Raw genomic sequence first — 12900 nt, 5'->3', positions numbered from 1 at the left:
CTGGAACTTTTAAAAAGTTTTTTATTTAACTTATGTGTGTGTGTGTGTGTGTGTGTATGTGTACAAATGTGTGTTTTGGTGCCCACAGAAGCCTGAAGAGAATGTCAGATACCTTGGAGGTAGTGTTTGTAGGTGTTTGTGAGCTGTCAGATGTGAGTGCTAGCATCTGAATTCTTATCCTCATGGTTGACCAGTGCTCTTAGGTGAGCCATCTCTCCAGTCTCAGTTTTCTGGGATTTCTATTAGCTAACCAGGAAAGCTAGAGTATAAACTCTTGGGAAACACTTAGGGTACACAGGGATTCTCTAAGATATTCTACGCTTATAGTAGCTACGCTCCTTACACCTTTCAGTTCTTTAGAACACAAAATGTTGACCTACGTGAAGTGCTCCCCTTGTCCCCTTTAACAGGGTTTCACAGTGTTGCGCCGGCTGACCTGAGACTCACAGAAACACATCTGCCTCTCTGCCTTTCACGCTGAAATTAGCATGTGCACCATCACACTCAGCCTCAGGCATCTTTGTGAGGAGTCCAACAGGATCATGTATTTGGGGATGACATCACTTTTTAGTAGATGCAAATAAATGGATTCCCTTAGAATTGCTGATGGTTTTTATATACATATAGGGCATAAGTGTAAGTGCATATCCTTGACCCACTCTAGCAATGCTAGGTAAGTGCACATGCTCCTTGTCCATCTGTCTAGTTACAGTGACATTACTTTTGACTATGCAGATGTAAAGATCAACTATTTTTCTGTATGAAATAGCACTAGAGTTCAGTGGGAAAGGGAGAGAAAATATTAGACTTGTTATTTTTATCCAGTGGTATATTTTTGTTGTGTTTTAGAATTCTACATAAAATTTTATTTAAAAGGACCTGTTAAACACATCCTAAAAATGAACGTATATGATCAGTTAGTGTTGAGGGTTTGTTTTTGTTGTTTTAATGATATTTTTATTCTTTGGGAATTTCATAGTGTATTCCTTCCACTCCTCTAGGATCATCTCAGCCCTCTACTCACTCTATGTTTAAGGAGTCATTGGCTTTTTGAGACTGGCTGTTGTTGATATTCAAATCCAAGACTCACTCAGCCTGTTAATATATCATCATCCCCAGCTTTTGTTGATTTTTAAGTTAGAGTAAGACCTCAAAAGACATATAACAAAATGGTGGTTTCTTTGTCCCTCTGTATCTTGCAAGGCAGCTGCTTTACCATTGAACCCCATGATCAGGTCTGTCCCTCTAGCGTCTTATCCATCTAATTTGTCTTCCTTTTTCAAATACGTTAGGTTATGTAAACTGCTGATCTGTCTCTCTCTTTTCTTTTTTCCTCCTTGTTCTAAATGACACGCTCCTCTCCCCCAGTGCATTAGAATGGAAGTGGTGAGAGACGACACCTTTGTTTCATGGTCTTGGAAGGAGCGTCTTCAGTCTTTGCTGTTGAGTGTGATGTTACCACCCTTTTTATTAATTAAGTTTCCTGTTACCAGTTTGAGGAAACTTCTCTTCTTAGTTGACTAAGGCCTTTTTGAAACTTTTCTTGTTTTTTTCTATTATAATTAGTTGAATTTTGTCAGCTGCTTTTTTGTATCTTTCAGATGATCCTAAAATCCTATGGCATTTATGAATGTAGCAGCATTCATAAAGTGAATTGAGAGTGTTTCTTTTTTTATTTTTAAAGATTTATTTTATGTATATGAGTATACCGTAGTAGTTGTCTTCAGACACACCAGAAGAGGGCATCGGATCCCATGACAGATGGTTGTGAGCCACCACGTGGTTGCTGGGATTTGAACTCAGGACCTCTGGAAGAACAGTCCGTGCTCTTAACTGCTGAGCCATCTCTCCAGCCCCTTGAGAGGTGTTTCTTTTTCTGAGAAAAAAAAAAAAATTAATGAGAATTGTTAACTATTCATTCCTTCTATAATAGTTTGGACCTGGATTCATTAATTTTGAGTGGGAAGGATGGCTTTAAGTTACTACTTCTTGGGGCTGGGGATTTAGCTCAGTGGTAGAGCGCTTACCTAGGAAGCGCAAGGCCCTGGGTTCGGTCCCCAGCTCCGAAAAAAAAAGAACCAAAAAAAAAAAAAAAAAGGTTACTACTTCTTTTAGCTTATCTAGAGACCCTTTGCTTTTGGTTCAGAATCATTTTGGCAATGTTGTCTCTGAAGACATTTACACAGGGTGGGCATGATCGAGCTCACCACTCAGCAGCCTCTGAGCAACCAGGCAGGAGAACTGTAAGTTTCAGGCCAGCCTTGAGCTACACAGTAAGGTTCCGTCTCAAAAAGGAGAAATTACTTGTTAAATTTTCTAGTTTACTAGCTTAGGGTAATCATTCTCTAATTTTCTTTTAATTTCGGAAGAATATGCTCTTTCATTTCTGTTATTGTTAACTTATGCCTTGTAGTTCTCGAATAGTCTAGTTAGGAATTAGACTTTTCCACAAAGACAAAATAGTAAGTACTTTAGGTTTCCAGAGCAAGAAGAAAAAATTTAGTTTATTATATAATTTCTTTTTTCCCCATTTGTTTGTTTATCCTGATTGCAGTTCCCTCCCTCTTGTCCCAGTCCCACCCTTACAAATCCCTTTCTCCATTACCTCCTTTCCTTTTCTTAGAGCAGGGGAACCCCTCCTTGGATACCTCCCCACCCTGGGATATCCAGTCACTGCAGGACTAGGCACATCCTCTCCCATTGAGGCTCAGCAAGGCAGTCCAGTTAGAAGGGGATCCAATGGCAGGCAACAGCATCAGAGACAGCCCCCACTCCAGTTATTAGGGACCCACACGAAGACCAAGCCTCACATCTGCTGCAAGTGTGTAGGTTGCCTAGATCCAGGTCCTGCATGCTCTGTGAGCCCCCATGAACCCAGGTTAGTGGACTCTGTAGATCTTCTTGTGTCCTTGGCCCCTCTCATTCACTCAGTTTTGCTGCCCCACCCCACCCCCAGGTCTTCCGTAAGACTCACAAGCTCTATCTGATATTTGACTGTAGGTCTCTATCTGTTTCCATCCCTTGCTAGGTGAAAGCTCTCAAGAGAGAGTCATGCTAGGCTCCTATCTGCAAGCAAGGCAGGGTATCATTAATAGTGTCAGGGGCTGGATCTTTTACATGAGATGGGTCTCGAGTTGAGCCAGTCATTGCTTTCCTTCAATCTCCAGCTTTATCCCTGCACATTTTGTAGGCAGGACAGATTATGGGTTGAAGGTTTTGTGGATGGGTTTGATGTCCTTCTCCCTCTACTGGAAGTCCCATCTGACTATAGGAGGTGGCCACTGAGTTCCACATCCCCCATTATACAATTTCTTAAATAAATAACTGGTTTATATGCCAGTTGGAACGCTCTGTCCTTTTGTTGCAGAAGGACTTTACTATGTAGTTCAGGCTGGTCTGTCTCTCTTATGTAGACCTCAAATTTAGAGGAATCCTTCTGCCCCTGCCTGATGGAAGTTGCAGGCACACACAGCCATTGTTGGCTTTCCGTCTGTGTGCTGGGAATTTGAACTCAGGCCCTCAGTCTGGTAGGATGACTCTTGTCCAAAGTGCTGTCACTCCAGCCTCAGTAAACAATAACTCGACATCATCCCAGACTTTCTTCTAGGATTTTATCCTTGAGTATTTTATAGATAATAATGTAGTAAGATTTTGTTCTAAAGCTGTGAACAATGTTTATTAAATTTAAGAAATAGTAAATAACAGGCTTATGTAGTTAATTTAAATTCTATACAAAAATTTTTTAATAATTATAAATTATATCCAAACAACTTTATCTGTGAGCCTCTAAGACTACATTTATAGAATATAAGTAAACTTATAATATTTATGACATGAACTTGAATCTTACCAATCCTTCTTTTTAATTTTTTTCTGTTTACTGGCCAATGGCATGGGCTTTGGAAATTAACATACTCCTGGTGATAAATTACATTTGCTGACTGCTAGTAATTGCTTTTCTCTGTACCCATGCTAGCTGTTACTGTTTTTGGTTTGTTCTGATGAGGAGAGATGAATTAAATAATAGCTTATCTAGAATGTACAGCTTGCATGTTTAAGTGTGGGTCAGATGTGGTAGCATAGTACTGGGAGGCTGAGGCAGGAGGCTCATGAGTGTGAGGTCAGTCTTGACTACAAAATGAGTTTATGGGCTTGCCTGGGCTGTATAGCTCTGTTTCAAAATAATCAAGTAGAATCTGAGCAGTTTGACTTTAAAAATCTTTATAAACCAGGTACATGCCAGCATTTGTTAGGCAGGAGGGCTGTGAATTTGAGGTATGGGCAGTGAAGGAGAATAGCAAGGAGGCCACAATAGTAAAGCTTCACTCAAGTATTTGAAATATTTATACCAAGGAATATTGATAGCACGGTTTTGGAACAAATCAGTGTTATCCAAGTATCTCAGTGAAAGATATAGTAGTGGGCTGAGGAGATGGCTCAGTTGGTGAATTGCTTGCAGAACAAGCATGACTGAAAGTGGATCTCTAGCACCTTATAAAAAGCCAGGTATGGGGGGTTGGGGATTTAGCTCAGCGGTAGAGCACTTGCCTAGCAAGCGCAAGGCCCTGGGTTCAGTCCCCAGCTCCGAAAAACAGAAAAAAAAGAAAAAGAAAAAAAAAAAAAAAAAAAAAAGCCAGGTATGGTGCTGTCTGCTTGTAATCCCAGTGCTAGGAAGGTGGAGATAGGAGGCTCCTATGTCTTCTTGAGAGAACGAAGGGAGCTCCATGCTTAGTAAGGGACCCTGTCTCACAAACACACAGAGAACCTGTCTCTACATGGATTTATACACACACGCACGCACGCAAGCATGCAGATAGGTAATAATATGAAAGACCTTTTAAATTGAATTTTTTGAAACACAGGCAGAAATTTCTCAGACAGAAGGAATGAGCGTAGAATGGCATCCTTAGAAGACAAGAGTCGGCATGGTTTCCCAGGAACCATGTTTAACATGGCTGGAAGGAACATCAGGTGTGAAGTCATACCAGAAAGGGCCTGGATGCTTTTATAAATTGTTCAGTTTTCAGGTATAAAGATTGTTTGTGTTTTTGTTCTGCTGTACTAGAAATCAAAGCCCCGGCCCTTGAGTATGCTAGACATGTGCTCTCCCCTGTGTTGCACACCCGATTAGGTTCTCCGCATTTGTACGTGTACACACAGGTTTTTTGGCAGAGGAAAGGGAGAGCATAGGCTGACAGCTCTTCATTGTTTTCTTTTATTCGTTAATTTTCTTCAAAATGGATCTTTTCTTCTATGATATAAGGATGTCATTCTGTATATTGTCTGACAGTCTAATGAGAGAGTATGTGCTGTGTGTGTATGACGAAGGTCTGTGTGCCACATCGCACAGATGGCGGTCAGAAGACGACTTAACTCAGGTTGTCAGGCTTTTGCATGGCAAATGCTTTACTGGCTGAGCCATCTCACTGGTTCCAACCTGATGGTTCTTATCCAATTTTCACATTCAGGATTCTGTGTTAGACTTTCCAGCTTTGCATGTTTTAAGTAACAGCTTAATTGGGAATGTATGCTTTTTTAACTTGTACACACATACCCAAGGGCAGTAATCTCTTATGTTTTATTAGACCGCTTGCTTTTCCTAAACATAAAGCTTTTTTTCTTAAGAACTGCAAAGTGTGATACATTGACTATTTGTAATTAGCTGGTTTCCTTTCAATAATTTTTTTTGTAGTACTTATGTGGTAGTAATCGAAAGGACAACATATTTATTGATCCAGGATACCAGATGTTTGAGCAAGAACTGAATAAAATACTCCGAAGTTGGCAACCAAGCATACTTCCAGATGGTAATGCTATTTTAACATGTGTTGATAATGGCATTGTTACTTTTACAGTTTTACAATATGTTAAATATATTTAGGAAGTAATTGAAGTTGCAATGTAAGAGCCCATGAGCTCATATGCAGATAAATAATAACTGTTTGTGAAGAACTTAGTAAAACCTATGACCTACTTTCTTTGTAGTACAAAGCTAGATACTGTCTTAAGACCTACAATGTAGATTCTTATGTGAATAAAATATATTTGTTTCTGAGAATCATGTGTTGTTTTAAGAATTGTACAGATTTTAAATTATTTTCTGATCATGATGTCCTTGTCTTACTGAAGGACAGAAATAAGCATCCTTTACCTTATTCTGGGGATGATGGTGTCATCATCTGTTTCCCAACCTATGTGTTGTTAAAAGAGCTAATATATAATTATGGGTTCATTCACATTGACCTGAGGTGAGTAGTGGATTGACATAGGGCTATTTTAAACTTACCTTATTTCTAGATAGTCAAATTAAAACTGTTTGTGGTATTTATAATTCTTTTAAAGTAGTTTTTTCTATTTAAGGGTCAATATTCTCTCGAGTTGAAGAAGACTATCTCTGGAGGATAAAACAACTAGGATCCCACTCTCCAGTAGCACTTTTGAACACCCTATTCTACTTTAACACTAAATATTTTGGCCTGAAAACAGTGGAACAACACTTAAGACTTTCCTTTGGCACTGTGTTTAGGCATTGGAAAAAAAATCCTTTAACAATGGAAAATAAAGCGTGTCTTCGCTATCAGGTGTCTTCCTTGTGTGGAACAGACAATGAAGGTAGTGTAACTTTTTAAACACAAGATGTGTCTGTATTTTATATGCTTGAATGTATGTGTGCATCACACATGTCCAGTGCTCGCTGGTATCATAAGAAGTGTCAGACCCCCTGGAACTGGGCTTTGAATGGTTGTGAGCCACCATGTAGGTGCAGGGACCTGAACTCAGGTATTCTGCAAGAGCAATACATACTCTTAACCTCTGAGCCATCACTGGCCCTGATAGTATAGCATTTTTATTTGGAGATTGTCTGTGGTGGGAATATTCAAACTTTCCTTACTAAAGCAAGTAATTCATTAAGAGACTTTCATAAAACACAGCGGACTGTGTATTTGGGGGTTTGTTGTTGTTTTAGTTTTTGTTGTTTTGGTTTTCTTTGTTTCTTTTTCAGACAGGGTCTCACTATATTGTGTTGGCTAGTCTAGAATTCCCTGTGTAGACTAGGGCTGCCTCAAACTCCTAGAGATCCATTTGCTTTCTTCAAACTGTATTATCTTAAAATGTCTTATGTCTTGTTGTTGTGGTTCGTTTTGAGATAAGATTTCTAGTCCAAACTGGCCTTAAGCCATACAGCAAAGAATGACCTTGAATCTGTGGTTCCTATTCTGAGACACAGGCATGAACCACTATACCTGTGTTTAAGCTGAGCTCAGGTTCAGACTGGGGCTCCTTGCATACTAGGCCAGCACTCTACTAACTGAGCTACATTCTCAGCCTCTGGGATCTTTTTCTTGGAAAAATTGTACATTACTAAAAGCTGCCACACAGAAAATCTTGAATGTCACCTAGTGCTATGTTGTTAAAACAGGTACTAAGGGTAAATAGTAATGTCTTCTCTCAGAAGGGATAACTCATTGGGTAAAACCATTTGCTGTGCAAGTCTGACCACTTGAATTGGAATCCTGGAGCCCACAGAAAGTTCCAGATGCAGGAGAGGGGAGAGGTGAGCTTCTAGGTCAGTTATCCTGGAGTGTATAGTACAGTAGCGGAAACAGAAAGACCCCTGCCTTGGATAGGTGGACAACAAGAACTGACGTGCACACATGTTGTGGCACATGTACACCCACGTTCACACACATGTCATACATGCACACATACTCATAAGAAAGGGAAAAAAGGTGGTGGTAGGAGCCTTACTGTTGTTGTTGTTGTTGCTGTTGAAGATAAAATTGCTACTGGGAAGCGGAAGCATGAAGATGATGAGCCGGTATTTGAGCAAGTTGAGAACACAGCCAACCCTTCCAGATGTCCTGTGAAAATGTTTGAATGCTACTTGTCTAAAAGGTGAGTGAACATTGATGGCATTTGACTAAAACTTCGTAGTACTGGGGAGTTTAACTTGGGGTTGCCTGCCTACAAGATATACCGAACTACATCCTTCGCCCAGTAGTTTTTAAAGATGTTTATTTAAGATGTTTTAAAGGTAATTATTAAGAAATGAAGGTATTTAATTAATTTTAAAGATTTTTTTCTCCTTACTTAAATGGAGTTTTTTTGTTCCAAAGTTATATTTAGCTCTAACTTTAGAGTCCCCTTGTGAAATACCTAGCACATGTACTTTATATGATTCTAGTCCATGTTGAGAAATCACTCTTTACTAAAAACTATCACTCTTGCTGTCCTCCTTAGTTAGAACATTAAAGTAGGTCTGTTGATTGCCAAGCAAAGATGCAAACTTTCTGTACAGAAGTAATTATGTTAGGCTGTTGGGGTGTTTAGTCTCTTTACACAAACAGGCTGTTGGCCATTGTCTGCCAGCTTCTAGTGCAAAGGTAGGTGTGTTTAAAAGTAGGTAGAATGAGCAGAGATGAAGGGAAAATAGATGTGAATGGCAACAGTCTTGGAAGACACTTTTTGGAAGGCCCTTACTCTTCAGTCGCATGACTGCCTTTTCCCCTGTCTAAAAGCAACACACTGGAACTATTGAAGAGCCGAGGGCCCAGGGCCTGTCTCATTTTGAGTGCTGGTTTAAATAAGCACTCTGATTTCCAGAAAGAGAAAGTACAGAACTGTGTTGTACATTGTAAATAGCTGTCCAAATCCTAGTGCGACTTCCAAGGTGGCTCTCGTGAGCTAGTGAAGACATGAGCATCACCCAGCATGACCATATCTATCTGTGGGTTCTTCAGCTCTGTTTTGGACCATCAGTTTAGTTTTGTGCATTTCCAGTGCTGGTAACAATTTGCCAGGTGGGAATTCATTTTTTGGAATTTAATGTTTTTCTATTGTATAGTGCAGTGAGACTGTTTTTATGTGTTAGGTATTTTCATCATTTTAGGTCACATTTTTCACATTTCCTTTTTCCTGAGGAGGACATGCACACTTAATGTCATTGAGATTGTAATTGGCATCATACCGTGATGACTAAAATTATAGTATGTATATTAATGAGGTCTCAGATTTATGAAATAAGAATTTCAATTATTTGGACACTAATCCTTTATCACAAAAACTTAGAGAACAGTTTACTGATACATTGTTGTTGCAGTTAATGAGTCCGGGGCTCTGAGTACATCTATTGTTTGGTGCTGAGTTACTCTTGAAAGATTTCAGTTTGCAGGGGGTTTTGTTATGTTTTATGAAATTGACCTTTTCCCCCCTTTTTTCTCCAAAGTCCACAGAATCTTAATCAGAGAATGGATGTATTTTATTTGCAACCAGAATGTTCTAGTTCTACAGATAGCCCTGTCTGGTACACATCTACTTCCCTGGACCGGAACACCTTGGAAAATATGCTTGTACGGGTTCTTCTAGTAAAAGATATTTATGATAAAGACAATTATGAACTGGATGAAGACACAGACTAAAAAGGACCATTTCAGAAGCAATGGGATAACACAGCATTAGATAGTCATGCTGCTAGATCTTTACAGGAAAACATTTCAAGTTTACTCCTTCTGTTCTGAGTTTTGTAGCAATGTGCCCACACTGGGTATCACCATGTAAATAATCTGTGAGTGGAAGTTGCCATTCTTCTATGTAGTGGTTTTAGGATACTTAACGAATACATCAAATTCTTTTTTATTATTATTTATTTGATTAGGTATGTTTGTAACTTTTTACATTACAAATATGAAGAGAATGTGCCATGTATAAGTTTTCTTGTTGCACTGCTCTACTGTTGCAAAGCTCCCTCCGAAAGGTGTGCTCTTACTGCGTTCTTGACCAGATGGTTGTGTATGGGTAGCACTACTCAAGTTTAGAACTTGCGGTGTCTTTCAGAATTTTTAAAATAAACTGTAAACTAATAGGCTGGGTTTTTTGTTTTGTTTGGGTTTTTTGTTTGTTTGTTTTATGGTTTTATGTTTTAGTTACTGAAGCCTTACCAGGTTATGTAGAGCGATAACATCTTCTGTACCAAAAATAGACAAGAGAATGCTGTGGATACTGGTGTTCTGTAATGTGAACTTATGCTGGTGAAAACAACTTTATGTTCCCCTTATTAAAACTTAGTGTCCTTTTCTCACTTGTGACTTTCTGCATCACCCCATCAATTTAAGGGAAAAAAATATGTATATATGTGTAAGTAGAGAGAGAGAGTGAGAGAGAGAGAATGACTATAACTTGAAAACAAGATTAAGACATTTCTCTTTGTAAATGCCCAGTGACAGTATGACTTTGCTTTTCTTTTTCCATGCCAACCATCAGTATATGAAACCCTTCCCCCATTAAGGGTACAGATCATGCTGCATTACGACTCGCATAGCACTCTCAAGTTTTACCGCTCTTACTAGAATTCTTGTGCCTGCTTCTAGAAATGACATGCATATGTGGGGCAGAATTATTTTTAGAAATGCCACTCCTGAAATAGTCATTTTAGAAAGTCAAGCTACTTGAGGGGAGATAGTGTCACATTGTCCTACAGATATTGCCAGTGGAGAACGCTGATTAATCCAGGTGATTGAAGAAACAAAAGCTGGTGGATGAAGTCAGTTTCAGAGGAAATTGTGCTTGGAATTAGGTTGTTTGGCTTTGAAATTTAAATTACTTCTTATAGAAGATACATTTAAAATACCTTTGTGCTTCTGCATAGCAGTTTATCTGTTCATAACTTTTAGATTAAGGAAATCTACTTCAAATTATACTTTCTAAAGATTGAGTAAAGTGGTATCTGAAAATTATCAGTTATTTAGCTGACTTTGTGTAGCATGTGTGATGTTGCTTTCTTAATTCTGAATCCTGAAATCACCACGGTGATACTAGTTTTCAAATAACTCTGAGGGAACTGGCCTGCTCTCCATAGTGACTAGGTAGTAGTACCTACAGCCCGTCTGTTTCTCTCTCCTTCAGCGCAGTAAAGACGTTGTCTCAATCATGGTTTTGAAAATTTCAGAGGTATAGCCACTGCTCGCTTAAGCAATAACTATCTGAAATGTTTTCGGCATGAAAATTTATAGTGTTCTAAGTTTTTGTAAGTATGAATAATTTCAGTCCCTTGAATCATCAGACTGACAGTAGCAACCCCTTCCTTTACAAGGTAGACCTGCCCCTCACCTGTTAAAGGAATCTGGAAACACAACAATGCAGATGTTTCTTGGCTTTTCAGTGCTCCTTCTGAAGCACGTTTACTAGAAATGCATATTGTGATTAAAGCCTGGTTGATCCTAACCGTCTTCTATTCTTCAGAGTGGTGCTATAGCCCATCAAAAAAGCAATAAACTTACCCACAAATGTCACATGTATATTTTACCAAATACCATAAATTCTGCCGTGGTACTACTAAGCACCGTGTCTCGCTATTTAGTTTTTATTGTTTGTACATTTTAGCTTTTCTAAGCAGAAATGCTACAGAATTTTGATCATACATGATAGAGGATTTAGAACTTGTCTTTGTCTCATGCAATCCAATGACTGATCTATTTGATTCTCAGGGGGAAAGAGAAACAAACTATTTTATGAGAATTGTTCTGGGAAATGTATTCACCTGGAACACATTTCCTTGGTTCTTGGCTGGCCTTACAGTGCGGCCATAACTGACTGCTGAGAGACAGGACATTGAAATGATAGTTTATTTTTACTTCTCGGTGGTTTCTGATTACAGACAGCATCCTGTAAATATAACTTTATTGTCTTGAGATGTCTATTGAAGATTACTATATTTTTCTGTTTTGAACGATTTTGCCACTTAAAATCGTTCAATGCAAAAGATGACTAGCTATTCTGAGGCAGGTGGATTTCCCATGCAAACTGAATCCTCAACGCATTTCAGAAGGCTTTTACTGTATTAGGTAACATGAGATATTAAAGGATTTTTCTAGGCAAGATGCTCAGCCTTTTTTTTTCCCCCATAAAAGTACTTTTACTCAAATTGTAACTCATGTTTTTCTTTCATGAAATGGAGTGGTTATTGGAGTGTTCACACTGAAGTAGGAGAAGGGTGCATATACACTGCTTTTTCTGGCTTCCCCTTGTCTTAGCCAATTGTGATTTGCACACCGGGGTAACTCAGGACAGAAAATAGCAAGTTTGAGTTTGCATTTCTCTACCATAGGTACCACTTAGTCTATCTAAATGTCTTAAATATCCCAAATACAGTCTTAAATTACTAAACATTAATGTTTTTATCTGGCCAGCTATTTTCAGGGGGTTTCATTACATGACTTTGCTTTTGTTCTGAGCTACCATTAACTGTAAGTTACTTCAGTTTCTGTCAAAAAAAGGAAAAAAGTCATGACTTTCATGTCTGTGTGGAAGCATTTTCAAGAATAAATTTTACTAACTTAATTACAGAATTATCAGCTTTACCCCTGACAAGACATTGTGTATGTTTAGAGTAGATTAAAAATTTGCTAATTCTATTCTGCTGTGTCCTTGGGATTACACCAATTTCAGAGTATTACCAGCTTGGAAGCTTGTGTCTACAACAGGTCATTGTAATCTTCATTTGGAAGATGCATATTTGGAAGGATAATCAATAAACTGCTCTGTTTACACATGAGATGAACTGGATAGGAAAAATGTTCCTATAATAAAAGGCAGGGACTATCCTGACTACTGAACTACAGGCTCATGAATCTAGACCAAAACACAAGCTAAGATTTACCTTACAGACAGTAGTGACAAACTGAGCGTTCCTAGTTTGAAAATCTGCAATGGTCTTAGAAATCCAGAGGTGATGGTGGGCCATCATGGCAACGCTTTGTGTGTTAGAATCGTTACAGACTCCAGATTGATCGTGCTGCCAAGTATCTCTGCTTGTGTGGGACTGGATAGCCACAAGCAGTGCTGTCACAGCTGAGCTCCAAACTGACCTTAAGAATGCTAGGGTTCGAGGTTTCTAAAGCCCAG

At 38.8% G+C, this 12900-nt stretch overlaps 1 protein-coding gene across 1 annotated transcript in view; it reads left to right on the top strand.

Moving 5' to 3' along the window:
• Positions 1-12410, top strand: part of Zmym2 (zinc finger MYM-type containing 2) — a 73905-nt gene extending 61495 nt beyond the window's left edge. The window contains 4 exon segments of the mRNA XM_032917999.1: positions 5693-5807; positions 6361-6612; positions 7776-7896; positions 9227-12410. Coding sequence (XP_032773890.1) covers positions 5693-5807; positions 6361-6612; positions 7776-7896; positions 9227-9419 — 681 coding nt within the window. The 3' untranslated portion in view covers positions 9420-12410.
• Positions 12411-12900: the final 490 nt, after the last annotated feature.

The sequence above is a fragment of the Rattus rattus genome, chromosome 12 (genome assembly GCF_011064425.1).
Source record: "Rattus rattus isolate New Zealand chromosome 12, Rrattus_CSIRO_v1, whole genome shotgun sequence".
Taxonomy (NCBI): Eukaryota; Metazoa; Chordata; class Mammalia; order Rodentia; family Muridae; genus Rattus; species Rattus rattus.
This window is presented reverse-complemented; position numbering and strand designations above follow the sequence as displayed.